At 43.9% G+C, this 17,918-nt stretch overlaps 1 protein-coding gene and 1 non-coding gene across 2 annotated transcripts in view; both read right to left on the bottom strand.

Moving 5' to 3' along the window:
- The window catches only part of MYBL1 (MYB proto-oncogene like 1), a 36,646-nt gene extending 27,408 nt beyond the window's left edge, over positions 1 to 9,238 (bottom strand). The window contains exons 1-3 of the mRNA XM_045007667.1: positions 8,752 to 9,238; positions 2,624 to 2,729; positions 2,473 to 2,544 (exon numbers count right to left, since the gene is read on the bottom strand). Of these exons, the coding sequence (XP_044863602.1) occupies positions 2,473 to 2,544; positions 2,624 to 2,729; positions 8,752 to 8,771 (198 nt within the window). The 5' untranslated portion in view covers positions 8,772 to 9,238. The remainder of the gene's footprint in view (positions 1 to 2,472; positions 2,545 to 2,623; positions 2,730 to 8,751) is intronic.
- A 574-nt stretch (positions 9,239 to 9,812) lies between these two features.
- On the bottom strand, positions 9,813 to 9,902 carry TRNAY-GUA. The gene is given in 2 exon segments: positions 9,813 to 9,848; positions 9,866 to 9,902. It is a non-coding gene; the product is annotated as a tRNA-Tyr (tRNA).
- Positions 9,903 to 17,918: the final 8,016 nt, after the last annotated feature.

Genomic DNA, 17,918 nt, shown 5'->3' with positions numbered 1-17,918 from the left:
GTATAAAATTAAATTGAGCTTCTATTATGGTGTCTAAAAAGTTTCCATACAGCTTGCAGGGATTTCACTTGGCACTGTACCTCTTAATTTCTGTTTCACTAACTTCCTCATTTTTGTGTTGTTCTCCTTTCTGAAATTAAATGCTACTGTGGTGGGCTGCTTTGGTGTTTTCTCCCTCTCCACCCCCGCCCCAGGGATATATTAAGTTTTACTATGTTATGGTCACTATTATCAAGGGGTTCAGCTATATTCACCTCTTGGACCAGATCCTGTGCTCCACTTAGATCTAAAGCAAGAACTGCCTCTCGTCTTCTGGGTTCCAGGACTAGCTGCTCCAAGAATCGGCCATTTAAAGTGCCAGGAAACTTTATCTCTGCACCCCATCCTGAGGTGACATGTACCCAGTCAATATGGGGATAGCTGAAATCCCCCATTATTACTGAGTTTTTTATTTTTATATTCTCTCTGATCTCACTGAGCATTTCAGTGTCATTATCACCATCCTGGTCAGTAGTATATCCCTACTGCTATATTCTTATTCTTCAAGCATGGAATTATTACCCATAGAGATTCTATGGTACAGTTTGGTTCATCTACTTTTTTACTTCATTTGACTCAATTTTTTCTTTCACATACAGTGCCACTCCCCCACCAGCAAGAGAACTAAAAAGCATCAATGTCTTTGAAAGGTTAACTATTACACTCACTTTAGAAGGCAAAGATTGGTCAGCCATGAAATCTGCTCTTGGCATCAATAACCTTGCCATTTATTGAATATATTCCAACCCCTCGTTTTCTTAGTGAAGTCAGTGAGAAGGTAGTGGCACTCAAATTCCAGCAGCACTGTCATTTTCATCATCCTGAATCAATCACAATCACATTCCGGAAGAGTACCGCACAAATTCAACCCTTCTGGCACTGGTGGACAAACCTCTTTTGTCGCTGGGCAGGAAACAAGTTTGTAAGGGTATGTCTACATTGCAACTGGGAACAAGCCTTCCAGACTGATAGGCTCACATGAGTGAGCCTCGAGCTAGCACAGGGGTAGGTAACCTATGGCACGTGTGCCAAAGGCGGCATGCAAGCTGATTTTCAGTGGCACTCACACTGCCCGGGTCCTGGCCACTGGTCTGGGGGTGCTCTGCATTTTAATTTAATATGAAGCTTCTTAAACATTTTAAAAACTTTATTTACTTTACATACAACAATAGTTTAGTTATATATTATAGACTTATAGAAAGAGACCTTCTAAAAACATTAAAATGTATTACTGGCACGCAAAACCTTAGAGTAAATAAATGAAGACTTGGCACACCACTTCTGAAAGGTTGTCGACCCCCAAGCTAGCATGTTAAAGATAGCTGTGTGGACGTTGCGGCTCTGAATTTGAAGCCTAGGGGGTTGGGTGAGCTACAGAGCCTGAGCTCCAGCCTGAACCACAACATCCACACTGCTATTGTTAATGCGCTAGCTTATGCCCCACTAGTGCAAGTCTATCTACCTGGACTGTAAATTTACCCTAGGCTTACAGTACTGTGTAGATCTGTCACTTGACAGAAGTGACCATATGGTGCTTTTGACATGCAATATCGCAAAGTACTCATTCTATTCATTTGTTTACCTCACAAATCCCAATACCAAAACGAACACCAGCTCTGCCTCACCCAGACCAATCATGCCATGGCCCACAAGACTCAATACTCACTCTCTCTCCCCCTCTTCATCATGAGGAAACTTGGGAAAAATAAGAAGCCATGGACTTCAGTGCCATTAATATGCAGGTGGCAGTCATTCTCCGTTAATGCAGCCCACCACCTCAGATGGATAAAGCTACTAGTTTAAACTCAACTCCACAAAAGGGCTGGAGGGATTTTAGTGTTGGGTGGGGGGGAGGATTGGAAACTGGATATTACTCTAACCTTATCAATTGAAGGAGTAAGACCACAAGTTGCCAAATTGGCACAAAGCCTTAGGTTTGAGATGGTTTCCTCATAGCTCCCAGACACAGATTGCCACAGCGATAAAGAATCCTCCTTTGGTAAAAAAACTAGCCTCTTTTTCCTTTCACATCTGAAAGGAGGATTTTGACTGATTTGCACTTTTATCACCTTCTAGTTAAACTACTTCAATCCACAACATGGACTTGACTGTAACCCCACATGAAGACCGCAAATGATTCAGAATGAAGCAACCCACTTCAGATATATTGGCAGACATGAGCATAGCACACTGGTGGTTCACAAGCTGCTGGCTTCCCTCCTGAAATTAATAGTAAGTCAAAATCTTGGTTTTACTCAATAAGCCTCGAGGGTTTGGGACTTGGCTGTCCCAGCCCAAGTTACGGGTATCCATAGAAGTCAGATATAGCAGTCATGTATGCCTCCCCATACAAACTGCTTCATAGCCTGTCATCTCCAAATTAGACATATCATGGTAGACCCTTTCATTAAAAAAATTATACTTCACACTTACTTGTAAATGACTAGCAATGAAAGTCCAATCATCTGTACCATTTTGTTCTACCAGCTTCTTTAGCTTGTCATCCTGTAAAGACATAATATCAGCTGAGAAATATAGCATTTTGGTATGATATAAAAAGTAAAGTTACCTGGTCAAGTGTTACCTCATCACGTGTCCATTTTACTCTGTTACATATCTTCTTCAACCCTTTTTGCTGTGGTACTTCATAGTCATGATCTGCATACTGAAGGTCATCATCTTCTTCCTCACTGCAGGTTTAAACAAACAGAACAGTTTAAACAAACTAGAAATATATTTTAAATTAACTGACCACCAATAACTCAAGAAACCAGAGAGGATTTCGGTTGTAATCTGTGCATCTGGTGCATCTCTGGAAGATATCTAGAAAGAAGTATAAAATTTGTAGGAACATAAAGTCAGACCATTGTCTTATCCAGTAAGTATCCTTCCTTTTCATATCCTATGCGTCAAAGATAAGTAATAAACCCCACAAGGGACCTAGTCAATTTTGCAGAACTATATATTGTGAGGAATAAGCAGAAAATTTCTAAAAGCTTAAACTGAAGCAAAAGATTTGCTTAACCTCACTAGTTAGGCTTTTTTTAAATATAGCATCCAACAATGTGTCAGCTAGGCATAGCAAATAACTAGATGCATTACGGCCATAACAAAACGGTTTTCTAGTCTAGTAAACCCCCAGATTAATGCCATGTTTCAACTTTCTTAATTCACACAGCCATGCTATGACATGTACTTTGGTGTACACAAGTGCAAGTTCTAGGTCAAAACACCAATTAAAGTATGTGCATTTTTTAAAATACTTAGGAATTTAACTGAGTATATGACAGTCACACTATGAGTTATGGCAGGTGCCCTGCTTTGTTTAACTTAAGGATGTTACTCTAGTGGAAGCAATGTCTTCTAGATTCTTTTTTTTTTTTTTAACCTTTCGTGATCACTAAATCCAGATCCACAAAAATACATTCTGCTATACAATGTCAGCATCAGAACCTAGATAAAATGCTTGCTACAAGCAGTAATCACCATATCAGAGAGCACAACCAAGCCTGAACCTTCTTACTGTGACTCTTAGAATGGAAGAGCTGCAGAGGAATAATTCAGTCTCTGAAGGTGGGAGGCAGGAAAAAATTATGACATATAGATCCTTATCTAGGGGTCAACTGAAGAAAAGATAAGAGCCAAGCAAAAAATCAATGGAATCCTGAAAAGTCAAACTGAGACCATGAGTAGGGGTTCCTTTCAAAAATAAAAGAAAAATACAAGAACTAATGACGAAGTATAATTTCAGATGGACAAAATTTAGCTGAGCAAGCAGCAGAACTTAAACTACAGTGCTGAGCTCCTTACCTGATAGTGAGTCAGAGGAAAGAAATGGTAGAAATAGGTAGTGACCTTTGTGCCTTCGTGTTGAGTATGCTCCATCTACTGGAGAAGTGGTATAATACTTCACAACCTTAACTTTGCAAACAAACTCAGTTACACAGAGGAGCTCACAGAGGTGTGTAATGGCTTAACTCATTCTTTTCCCCCCCTCTTTACAACTGCATTAATTTTCCCACTTTTAATTTGTCACTACAAGTACTTTGATTTTTTTAATCACAAATATACATGTTTAATGATCTATAGCAAATCCTTCCCACTACTTATGAAAGTAGATTACACTCAAAGTGATCACTGTAAAATGATCATGCAGTCTTTATTTATTTTTCAATTTTACTGTAATAAGAAATATCCAGTCTATAAAAAAGAAAATTCAAATTTTTCAAAAGCATCTAAGTCCCATTAAAAATCAAATATAAAAAAGTACATATGTTCTAAGTCAATGGGACTTTGAAACCTAACTCGCTTAGGTTCTTAGGAAAGTTGTACCCAAAGTTGTAAAGAAAAAAGACTTCAGGTTTTGGATACAACTTTCAATAGGACATAAGTCCCATTGACTTTCAACATATATCCATTTGGCTTTTAATGGGATTTAGTCTCCTAAGTGCTTTTGAAAGCTGTACCCCAAGTCTTGATTTATTTTTTCTCCCCGCCCACACCTCTACCCCCCTCCTCACACACACTCCACCTCTTCACTCATGCTCAGCAATTGCATGTTGATAATACCCCGTTCCACCTCAAAGTAAAACTATTTCCCCATGCTTATTCCCCCCATACAGTTCCTCACATCTTCTTGTCAATTGCTGGAAATGGGCCATTTTCCTTACCACTACAAACAGTTCTTTTTCTCTCCTGCTGATAATAGCTCACCTTAACGGATCACTCTCCTTATAGCGTGTGTGTGTGTGTGTGTGTGTGTGTGTGTCCCTACTGTATTTTCCACTGCATGCATCTGATGAAGTGGGCTGTAGCCCACGAAAGCTTATGCTCAAATAAATTTGTTAGTCTCTAAGGTGCCACAAGTACTCCTGTTCTTTTCACCTCAAGTAAGCCACAAAGTACACTTAAAATTACAACTCAATTGTCTCTATGTGGTTACACTCTGAACATGATCTCCGTAATTTAAGCACTGCATAGTGGACCAAAATTAAGTTAACAACTGGCAAAAGGAGTCTGAAGCTATTACAAAGAGCAGGCTGCCGAAAAAGGGCCAATTCATCTGAATCAGATAATGAAATAGACAATAAAATACTGTTTTGTTTTGTATAGTTCTCCCAATTATGTTACAGTACAGTTAATCTAATTTCTCATTTCCCACATCAAAAAGGCATCCTTTAAATGTTTTACACGTTTGAATAACTATTTTACCAACATTAATTTTTAAAACATTGATAATTAATAAGCAAATATCTTGCTATTTAAATGGTTTACAATGAACACTTGATAATAACCTCTAATATTAACCCCTTAAAGTATTATTCTGACTTGAAAGAACAGAAACCTTTGTGCATAGACCACCTGCAAAATAGTGGTGACAGAGCAAACAAAACATATATCTTTAGGTATCTCTTCCTGTTTTAACTACTGCCCAACACACACAACCCACTGGTCCAGAGACACTAGTCTTACTAATCTACATGTTCAAATACTACCATTTCCGGGTCAAACTATTTAATACGATACTATTTTGAAAGGCAATAAAAAAAAAAACCTAAAGCTTATCTGTATTTGAGTTATAGCCAAGAATCAGTACACTCTGCGCAAAGCCTGACAAAAATTATGCAGCAACACCACAGTTCCTGGTCGCTGTAGCATTCTAGTACGGTGAATAGGAAACTCTGGAGCAACGTTGATATATTTTTAAAATGTAATTTTTTCCCAAATGAAAATAATCAATTGTTGTTGATATTGAACTCAATATATTTTGCACTACCTTACATTTCCAGTAGACCATGGGATGGGTGGGTGTTTTTGTTTCTTAGAAACAAAATCACACTGTAGAAGTTTTAGGAGTAAAGCTGGATGTTTTTGGCAAGTGGGTAGGGCATAGAATATCAGGGTTGGAAGGGACCTTGGGAGGTCATCTAGTCCAACCAGCTGCTCAAAGCAGGACCAATCCCCAGACAGATTTTTGCCCCAGATCCCTAAGTGGCCCCCTCAAGGATTGAACTCACAATCATGAATTTAGCAGGCCAATGCTCAAACCACTGAGCTATCCCTCCCCCCAACACTTTTGACACCAGATGTGGGAGATAACACGGAATTATGCAATAATATTAGTTGGATATTTCTACTAAAACAGCTAGCACTAAAATAATGTACAATGCTTACATCTGAACTGTCAATTAAAACTCAGAATTAACATCACTGAGGTGAATGGGTCAGGTCACATCTTTGAAGCATTATTTCAGGCTGCCTACAGCCTCAGGAAGACAAGAGAGAATCTTCTTACACTTGTTTTATATATTTAAGGTTCTCTTGGCTAATAATATCTAGATTCTAGAAATGGAGCATATCAGAGCCAGCAGTGGATTCCTCAGCAGTTCAAGATACACACAGCCCTGCCTACAGTGGCAGTTAAGAACTATTCACTTGAACATTCTACAAAAAGACAAATGCATTCTACATAGCCCAAAGATTGAGTGTTTAAATTGCACAGAGAGAAAAGAGTATCTGCACTAGAGTCCACATATTAAAATTTCTTGTACCTCACCCATCTCAGACTGAAAACAAACATGAATTTGTAGCGTATAGATTTGCTTAGACTAGGACACAAACAGGTTAGGTCCAAAAATTATATATGTGCTTAAGTAATCAAAAGGTAGTTTTAAAAAATACTCAAAACCTAATATGAATGGATTTTTTAAAATTTCAGCGATTACAATTTATTTGACCATTCCTCTGTAGTGTTGTGCACTGAAACTGTATTGAATTAGTGCATGAAAACAGAAAGTGAAATAGAGCCATTTAATTTTACCACGCTGTTTGAAAGAGTAAAAATACATAAGTTAAATTTCAATAATTAAATTATAATAGTCAAAAGACTTTTTAAATTAAGATTCTAGGCTTCAGTGTCCTTTTTTATTATGTAGCTGAAGAGTTGGCAGATGTATTAAGAAATGAAAACTTCTCTCGTTTTAAAAATCAAAGACAATGTTATACCTAATAACACCACCTAGAACTCAAAGATCAAGATGCCTCCTTACTCTTGTACAAATCAGCAATCCCAAAAGCAGTTTGCACCCGTTCTTGCAGGTCATGTTGTTATATGCTAACATATAATTTGTGTTCTGGTGTTACCAATCTGTAGCAGATGAGATCACCCTCTATACACAACTATTTTAATTATCTAGCAAGAAATGTAAACTCTTCACAATTCAGTATTCAGTGACAGCATGTTAGCACTTACAGAAAGACTAGTAAGTCTTGCTTAGCTCCTAAACACCAGAGAGACAAGATGGATGAGGTAATAACTTTTAGTGGACCAACTTCTGTTGGAAAAAAGAGAGAAGCTCCAGATGGTATACTGGGTACAATATTGTAGATGGAATTTCTGATGTTCTAGTATACCTATATTAAGGCAGTTGATCATCTCTAGTTTCTCAGATATTTTTGTGTTCCTTGAAACAATTACAGGGCAAACATATTACTTTCCTGCCCTGCTGCAGTTTTTCAACAAAAACTATGAATTTATAGTGTATTTGTAATAAACCTGATCTTCTCAGGAAGAAAAATACAGTATCAGATTCTTATGTAGCAACCACAAAACTATAATTTCTTCACTCCTATGCACAATATGAATCCACAGCAACCTCCAAATAGTGTGGAAGGTCAAAACCTAATAGTTTTCATAACTAATATTAACCATTTACCCTGCTCTTTCTTTATCAACCTTATAAACCCCCTTCTGTATTTCCTTATCAGTTTTCAAAATTTTATTTTTTTTTAAAAACAGATAACACTATGGAAGTCCACCGCTAATAAAAACTGAAGACAGCAGTAACTATATTAATAAATTTAGTTTCATTTTATATTCAAAATTTGAATTTTTAGGAGACACTGCAAAACTAAGGATTTATCTAGAACAGCTCTCAATGTTTGCAGCTGAATAAACACTTTCTCTCATAGATCCCCAGCTACAGAGCAAGAACCCCATATAGCTTTCTTTCAATCAGTGGACATGCCAGGACTAGAGAAACAGTCTGTGTTTTTTTTTAAATTAGGAATTAGTGAAGACAAAGAATATTAAAAGCACATGGCTGGTTATGGTCAAGCCTAGCTTCCCATCAGGAGCGTGTGAAAGCAGAGTGGGAAAGGATCAGCAATGTTATGGAAGTAGGGAAAACTGACAAGAACAACTATGGTGTGGGAAGAGTATCTATTACCTTCGGGGAAAGAGAAGATGAGGTTACCTTTATGTCTGGGGTACGGGGTAACATAGGATAGACATGGATGCAGCGACTCCTGGGGGATCCAACATGCAGGGGAGATGGAGCAGTCGGGGAACACCTGTGTAGCGACAGGCGGGTCGGTGACAGGAGATGGGGGCGTGATGCAGACGGGGTCGGGACAGCTGCGGGGCACGGAGAGTGGGCAGGGACAACTGAGCACGGGGAAGGACAGCTGGGTAAGAGGAAAGTCTGCGCCTCTGGTCTGGGGAGAAAGATGAAGGGGGACGAGGGGTGGCCGGGAGTAGGGCGGACTTACCTGCCCCACAGCGGAGCGCGGAGCCGGCGGGGAGTGCAGGGGACAGGTACCACCTGGGCGCGGAAGACAGGAAGCGCTGAGACCGGGAGAGGGAGCGGAGATTTGGGACCCAGACGCGGAGATACCTGAGCCAGGGCCGGCCAATCGGGGGGCGTTACTCACCTGCGCGGTCTCTTCGCCATCCTCTAGGCGCACCATAGGGAGGGGGCGGAGGCGGAGGCGGGCTGGCGAACAGAGCTGCGCGGCTCCCCGCCCGGGCTCCTCACGCTGCCCCGGGGCTCACGCACGGGCTCGGGAGTCTGTGCCGGTCGTGGCGCCCGTCCCCGTCACACACCGGGAGGAGGGGGCGGCTCCCTGTACCGCTCCCGGAGACCCCCGCGCATCTAACCCCACCGCCTCCACCGGCAGCAGCTCCTAGCCCCGGCCTGGCCCGGCCCCCCGCACACAGAACATGGCTTAGCCCGGCCCGGCCGCGGGGACAGGATCGGGGGCGGCGGACGCTTCTTGTCCGGGTCCAAGCTGCTGCTCCCAGGCCCCGTCACAACGGCCCCCGCTCCAGCTGCGTCCCCAGCTCCCCCCGTGCCCGTCCCGGCCGCGCCTCTCCAGCCGCTCCGCCGCCGCCACGCTCGCTGCTGGTTTTGTCCGTGCCGCCGAATCTCGCGCCCAGCCTCCCTCCAGAGTCACCGTTTGAATCTGCGCACGCGGACTGCAACCCCATTGGCTGTGGGGGCCGCACGAGATCGAGGCGGGGCACCGCGCCAGCGGGGGAAGGGGTGCGACCAGTAGGGGAAGGAGGGGGCGGGGCATAGCGCCAGACAGGGATGGACCCGGAGCGGGGAGGCGGGACATAGCGCGCTGCATGCTGGGGGAGTGAGTTTTCCCTCCCGCCAAGCCTCACAGTGGGAAACAGCGGCTGCTTGTTCCACTGAGGCTGCGCAATAAACTCACAGCCCTGTCCGGGTTCGTGTTCTGCTGCTGCCGCTCTTGCCTCCCAGGCCTCCTTAGTTGCTAGGGCTGGCGCTTGCGGAGAGGCAGTGGGGCTGCTTGTGATCAGTAACCACTTACACTCAGGAGCGCTTTCGCTTGCCAGTGACTCAGGACTAATAAAATGCACGTGAACAGCGCAGTTTGCAGAGGGAAGAAAACACCTGTCCGAGGACAAATGTTACTGACAAGGGATTTCTCACGTCACTACTGTAGAGTGTAAGCTACAAAATCATGTCTCCTTCGAGCCGGAATCGAACCAGCGACCTAAGGATTCCCATAGGCAGCACCTCTACAGTCCTCCGCTCTACCAGCTGAGCTATCGAAGGGACTTTAGGAATAGGTTTGTTTCCTCTCTACACATATCTCGCTTTCATGACTCAACCATTCTAGTATAACTCAGTTCACAGCACTTAAGGAGAAGTTAGTCCTTAAGTCTGGGGCAGTAATAAATTTAGTGAGGGCAGCTTTTGTACCAATAACAAATGGAGAGAGAAATGGAGCTTTGGAGAGGATATGTTGACTATTGATGCAATATTATGGTAGCCGGACTTACAATTTTCCCCCTATAAAAACAAGTAAATTCTCTCTAAGGAGATTTTCCTTCCTTTCATGTATATTTGCCTGACAAAATATGGTATGATCTAATGTATAATCTGAGGCTTGGTCTACAGTACAAATTTATATTGCCTGAGCAAAATAGTAATACCAACCTAGCCCTGAGTGTAGACAGCACTAAGTCAATGGGAGGGCTTCTCCCATTGACATGGCTACCACCCCCTCTTGGGGAGTTGGAGTACCTATGCCAAGGGGCAAAGTTCTCCTGTCAGTATAGATAGCTTCAGTAAGCACAACAGCTGCATGGCTGCAGCTGCAGCACTGTAAGTGTAGACAAGCCCTAAGGAATAACATTCTCCCTCCCTTACTCCTGTGCAAAAAGCATTAGGAGTAAGAAAAGGCAGACGATCAGCCTCCTCAGTTATAAGGTACTTTGTATTGGGGAAGGGAGGTTAATTATGAAAGTCAAAATGGTATTATCTTTTTGCCTTTTATTTAAATCAAACACTAATAATAGGTGTTCAACCAGTCTAAAAAAAGCAACTTTTCTAACCACATTTCCCCCACACACACCACAACTGTTTGCAACCCAAGCAAAATAGTCTATAAAAACTAAAGAGAAAATGACTAAACATTAAAAACAAAACTTATTTATCATTATTGGCTACCCTGAGAAAAATGAAAGTACAATAAAACCTCAGTTATGAACAACCTCCATTCCTGAGGTGTTAGTAACTCTGAAATGTTTGTAACTCTGAACAAAACGTTACAATTGTTCTTTCAAAAGTTTACAACTGAACATTGACTTAATACAACTTTGAAATTTTACTATGCAGAAGAAAAATGCTGCTTTCCTTTTATTTTTGTTAGTACTTTATGTTTAACACATTACTGTAATGTATTTGCTTTTTTTTATTTTTTGGCTATGATGCTGTCTGACTGTGTACTTCTAGTCCCAAATGAGGTGTGTGATTGACTGGTCAGTTTGTAACTGGTGTTCATAACTCTCAGGTTCTACTGTAGTAAACTGTATGTAAAAGATCAAATTCTAAAAACTGTTTCACTTAATATACTGATTCACCTCTATCACATAAGTAAGGATTTTACAAGTATTTTAACTCATGGTGTCTCTAAATAAAATATTTTATCTGTTATAAACAGCATTTAGTACCTAATGCTTTTACATCTTTTATTTAATTAGTTAATTGAACATAAGAACAGCCATGCTGAGTCAGACCAAAAGGTCCATCTAGCCCAGTATCCTGTCTACCAATAGTGACCAATGCCGGGTGTCCCAGAAGGAGTGAACCTAACAGGCAATGATCAAGTGATCTCTCTCCTGCCATCCATCTCCACCCTCTGACAAAGGGTACGTCTACACTACGGGATTATTCCGAATTTGCATAAACCGGTTTTGTAAAACAGAATTTATAAAATCGGGTGGAGCACGGCCATACTAAGCACATTAAATCGGTGGTGTGCGTCCATGGTCCGTGGCTAGCGTCGATTTCTGGAGCGTTGCACTGTGGGTAGCTATTCCCTAGCTATCCCATAGTTCCCGCAGCCTCCCCCGCCCCTTGGAACTTCCGGGTTGAGATCCCAGTGCCTGATGGGGCAAAAAATCATTGTCGCGGGTGTGGTTCTGGGGGTAAATGTCGTCAGTCACTCCTTCGTCTGGGAAAGCAACGGCAGACAAGCCATTTCGCGCCCTTTTTCCCCTGGATTGCCCTGGCAGATGCCATAGCATAGCAATCATGGAGCTTTTTTTGCCGTTTGTGACTCTCACCGTACGTGTACTAGATGCCACTCACAGAGGCGATTCAGCAGCGCTACACAGAAGCATGCTTTTGCTTTTGCATGACAGCAGAGATGGTTACTAGCCATATTGCACCATCCAAACCCTTCCATAAATTGGAACTGAGGATGATCATGGCTACCAGTCCTTTTGTACCATTTGCTGCTAGTGCCCCTGGTCAATCAGCCAGGGGCGCAAAAGCCAAGAGTGGTTACTAGCCATATTGCACCTTCCATTGTTTTTTGTACCATTGGCTGCTGTCATAAGTGCCCCCCTGGCCGATCAGCCAGGGGCGCAAAAGCAAAAAAATTGGGAATGACTCCCTGAGTCAATCCCTCCTTTTTGGTATCTAAAAAATAGAATCAGTGCTGCCTAATATAGGCAAGTGTGCTAGAGAACCACCTGCTCTGTGTCAGAGCCCGCAGAAGAAATTATTATCTGTATGCTATTCACAGGGGGTGCTCCTGTAACAACCCCACCTGTTGATTCCGTTTCTTCCCCCAGCCTTTCTTGGCTACCGTAGCATTGGTCCCCCCACTTGTGTGATGAATTAATAAAGAATGCAGGAATAAGACACACTGACTTGTTTAGTGAGAAATGAGTGGAAGGCAGCCTCCAGCTGCTATGATAGTCCAGACAGGACATTAAGCAGTGTGTAGGAGAGAAGCCCAGCATCCCACTGCTAGTCCAGGGGCAACTGAATCTTTTCTTTTACACATGAAGGGTGGGGGCTGATGGAGCTCAGCCCCCTGTTGCTATGATGAGGATGGTTACCAGCCATATTGCACCATCCATCCACCAGAAAAAAATTAGGGCCAATAGGCTGATGACGAGGACGGTTACCAGTCCTTTTGTACCATCAGCTGAGGCTGATGATGAGGATGGATTTCCATCATTTTGTACGATCAGCTTATGCTGATGATGAGGATGGATTTCCATCCTTTTGTACCATCAGCCGCCATGGCGGGGTAGGGGGGGGGGGGAAGCAAGGATGTTGGTGTGTGGATGGTGTTGAGTGCTGCACTATCACGTCTATCTGCAGCATTCAGTAAAGATAGGGTGACATGTAAAAGAGTCAGAGGATTGTTTTACCTTTCGCTTCTGGGGGTGGGTGGGGGTGGTGGGTGAGTAGATTGCCAAGCTATGCCCTGACCCGCGGACACTGTGTTTGACCCTAGAAGCATTTGGAGCTCAGCCAAGAATGCAAATAATTTTTAGGAGGCTGCAGGAACTGTGGGATAGCTTCAGTCCTCCAGTCCATGCGCATCCATTTGATTCTTTGGCTTTTTCCGTTACGCTTGTCACGCTGCAGTGCGCTGAGTCCCTGCTATGGCGTCTGTCTGGAGATTTTTAAAAAAGGATTCTGAATTTCATCTTCTGTAACGGAGCGCTGAATTAGAACGGATAGAACGGATTTGCCTGCCCTTTACAGCGATCACATCCGCATGGTCCATGCGGGAGCTCTTTTTTTTTTTTTTATTTTGATTTCGGGACTGCATCGCCACCCGTGCTGATCGGAGCTCCACGCTGGGCAAACAGGAAATATTCAAAAGTTCGCGGGGCTTTTCCTGTTTACCTGACCACTGCATCCGAGTTCAGATTGCGGTCCAGAGCGGTCACTGGTGCACTGTGGGATAGCTCCCGGAGGCCAATACCGTCGATCAGCGTCCACACTAACCCTAATCCGATATGTTAATACCGATACTAGCGTTACTCCTCTCATTAGGGAGGAGTACAGAAACCGGTTTAAAGAGCCATTAAAATCGATATAAGGTGCCTCCTAGTGTGGACGGTTTTGGCGTTAAATCGGTTTTACGCTCCTAAAACCGATTTAAACGCCTAGTGTAGACCAGGCTAAAGAGACACTAGGGACACGATTCCTTACCCACCCTGACTAATAATAGCCATTAATGGACTTAACCTCCATGACTTTATCTAGTTCTCTTTTAAACCCTGTTATAGTCCTAGCCTTCACAACCTCCTCAGGCAAGGAGTTCCACAGGTTGACTGTGAGCTGTGTGAAGAAGAACGTCCTTTTATTTGTTTTAAACCTGCTGCCCATTAATTTCATTTGGTGGCCTCTAGTTCTTATATTATGGGAACAAGTAAATAACTTTTCCTTATTCACTTTCTCCACACCACTTATGATTTTATATACCTCTATCATATCCCCCCTTAGTCTCCTCTTTTGCAAGCTGAAAAGTCCTAGCCTCTTTAATCTCTCCCTATATGGGACCCATTCAAAACCCCTAATAATTTTAGTTGCCATTCTCTGAACCTTTTCTAATGCCAGTATATCTTTTTTGAGATGAGGAGACCACATCTGTATGCAGTATTCAAGATGTGGGCATACCACGGTTTTATATAAGGGCAATAAGATAGTCTCTGTGTTATTCTCTATCTGTTATTGAATGATTCCTAACATCCTGTTTGCTTTTTTGACTGCTGCTGCACACTGCATGGACGTCTTCAGAGAATTATCCACGATGACTCCAAGATCTCTTTCCTGATTAGCTGTAGCTAAATTAGCCCCAATCATAGTGTATGTATTGTTGGGGTTATTTTTTCCAATGTGCATTACTTTACATTTATCCACATTAAATTTAATTTGCCATTTTATTGCCCAATCACTTAGTTTTGTGAGATCTTTTTCAAGTTCTTCACAGTCTCTTTTGGTCTTAACTACACCTCTAACTTGATATAATGTGACCCGATATAACACGAATTCGGATATAACACAGTAAAGCAGAGCTCGGGGGGGGGGGGGGGCTGCGCACTCCAGTGGATTAAAGCAAGTTCGATATAACACGGTTTCAACTATAACCCGGTAAGATTTTTTGGCTCCCGAGGACAGCGTTATATTGGGGTAGAGGTGTACCTTGAGCAGTATAGTATCATCTGCAAACTTTGGTACTGTACAATTATTTAAATGAAATAAAGCATGATTTAAAAAGGAAAAAGGCAGGAAACTAAAACCAAGACAGGGGATTGCCTAAACACTTAGGCCTTCATCTTGCAAAATAATTATGCACATGGTTTAGTTTAAACACACACACACAGAGAGACCCAATGTATGTAGTACTATACATGTCCATAGGTCATTTCAGGACTGGATAGGGTTGCCAACTTTCCAATTTATAGAAACTGTACACTCCAGCTCCGCCCCCTCCCCCTGAGGCCCCACCCTATGCTCCACCCCCTGCACCAGACACTGTCAGGTGCCATTTTCAACCGGAATTTCCGGTCAAAAACTGGACACGTGATAACCCTAGGACTGGGGCCTTAGTTCTCTTTGTGATCAATAAAATGCTCTATTTCTGCCATTTAGGGGTTGAACAACTCATTTATTTAGCTCCTATACCACTTAACTTGTGACACCAAATATTGTTAACATTTGAAGAGAGCAGTTAGGAGATTTCTCTTATCTATACAGGAATTAGAAAAGTTGTGTGTATACTTAATTTATTACTTTATAACCTAATGTCCATGGTGCCTTACAATACAGTACAAAGACAGATTGTAATCTCTTTGGGACAGGCAATTTAAGGGCTGACTTCTGCAAACATTTCTTCCAAGCAAAGTACCTCATACTGTGACTAGTCCTACTGGCAGTACTTTACTGGAATTAGTCATGGTAGTAGGCACTCTGAGTCAGATCCTGCTCATGCTATCAATGACAAAACACCCATACATTTAAGGTGTAAAGGATCAGGTCCCATTCACAGCAGTATGCATCTGGAGGACTGAACTGAACAGAAGTAAGACACCCAACCCCAACAAAGAAGAGAGTCTAAGGAAGAGGACAGTATCATTATATCATGACTTGTGAAGGTAATATATGTGTCTCAGTCTGATCAAAAAGCGACTCTGTCAGCTCTGGTCAGCACAGCTGATCGTGACGCTAAAAGTCTGGTTGACATCATTAGGCTGGGGCCGGGCTGCACAGCAGGACAGCGGGGCAAAGGCAGGCTCCCTGCCCAGCTCCGCCTGGCTCCTGGGAAGTGGCAGCATGTCCAGCTCCTAGGCAGAGGGGTGGCCGGGGGACTCCATGTGTTGCCCCCAACCATAGGCACCACCCTGAGCGCCAGCTCTGCAGCTCCCATTGGCCAGGAATCCACAGTGGACATGAATCTGGGACGTCACGGGTGCATCCAGCTTCCTGTATCCCCGGGAAATGCCATGAAAGCACTGGTGCAGCTACTATTTAAGGGAGTGCCTGAGGTGAGTGCCTCCCAGGGCCCCTGTGAACCACACCAATCAGAGCTTCCCGGAGCCTGCACCTCAAACCCCTCCTGCCTCCAAAGTCCCTCACAGAGCCCACATCCCGCACTCTAACCCCCTGCCTCAGCCTCACCTCCAGTCTGGAGCCCCCTCCTGCACTCTAAACTCCTCATTCCCAAAGCCTGCACCCCCAGCCAGAGCTCTCACCGCCTCCTGCGCCCAACCTGCTGCCTCAACCCAGAGCCTCCTCCCGCACCCTGAACTCCTCATTTCTGGCCCCATCCCAAAGCCCGCAGCTCTTCTGCACCCTAACCCCGAAGCACCCTCCTGCTCTTTCTAGCAATTACCCCAGCTAGGTGGCGGCTGCTTGGGGAGGAGGGGTCCAGTGGACATGCTCCAAATTTGCGACTCCCTTCCCCAGTAGTCCTTACCCAGGAGCCTCCATTTCAGCCCCTCTGAGGTATGTGTACACTGCAATTAAATGCCCTGCTGGCCTGGCTCAGCAGACTGGGGCCATAACATTACTGTGTAGACATTTGGGATCTCTGAATTCCTCCCTGCTCAGGGGTTTCAGAGCTTGGGATTGAGCTAGCCCAAACAGCCCCACAGTGAGCCAAAGTCAGCAGACAGAGGGCAGGCAGCATTAATTGCTGTGAAGACACACCCACCACCAGCCCTTCCCAGCAAGTGGGATACAGCAGCTGCTAGTCTAGGTGGCTGTGCAGGCCAGTCCCTCCCTGCAGGAGGAGCATGAAGGGGTGTGTGTCTGTTAAGGCAGCCAGGGGCAGTGCACTGGGGCTGGTCCAGCCTCCGCCCCTAGGTGGCCACTGCAACCCACCTAGTCAGTGGAGCACATCAGGAACCATGCCAGCCGCCAGACATCGCTGTGCGCAAAGCCTAGCACCTCACACTAGTGGGTGCCTGCAGGAGTCTGCAAAAAGTAAGCGGGTCATATGGTCTGATGGTGCCAACACCCTGGGCAACACAAAAGGAGCCTGGCAACAGGGAATGCAGAGCTTCACTAGAACTGATGTTCCTGAAACAGAAGAGCTAGTCCCTGGCTATGGTAATCTCCCTCACACCCATATACAGACCCTTTATGTTTCAAATAAAGGACAACTTGGAAATTATGGGAGAGAGTTTATTTTTAAGGGCAACCCCCACCCCCAATGTTTTATTTGTGACATACATTTATATACAAACACCACCTTGTATTACAGTGTACTATTCTTTGTATGATTATTGGTGGATACAAGAAAATATTATTCGATTTGATGTGCAACATGGAACTTTGGACACCGAACGAAGGACAGGTGGTCATGTTGTGTGAGACATTCTAACCTATTCCCTCTCAAGCTGCTTTGGGACAGCATGAATTATATTTTATGCAACCTACCTTCTTAACATTAAAGAGCTATAATGAATTCATAAAATAACACCAATGCAATACTAAGGTTATATATTTAAACATAAGTGTCAGGAAACGTTACACAAAGACCAGGGCCATCCCTAGGGGCATGCAGGGCCAGGACATAGATGAGGAGCTCCCCGCTGGCTTCACCCAGCCCCAGCCCAACTTCACCCCTTCCCCCCACCCCCCAAGTCCCCACACCTGCTCCCGCCCCTTCCCGCCCACTTCCACCTCTTCCCCCAGCACCTCCAGATGCCATGAAACAGCTGATCAGCAGTAGGCACTGGGAGTGAGGGGGAGTCTGTTCAACAGCGCCCACAGGTGGGCAGGAGGCCGGGGGAGGGGAGGAGCTTCTCCTTG

Source organism: Mauremys mutica, chromosome 2 (genome assembly GCF_020497125.1).
Source record: "Mauremys mutica isolate MM-2020 ecotype Southern chromosome 2, ASM2049712v1, whole genome shotgun sequence".
Taxonomy (NCBI): Eukaryota; Metazoa; Chordata; order Testudines; family Geoemydidae; genus Mauremys; species Mauremys mutica.
The sequence above is the reverse complement of the archived record's forward strand: the minus strand, read 5'-3'. Positions and strand labels throughout refer to the sequence as shown.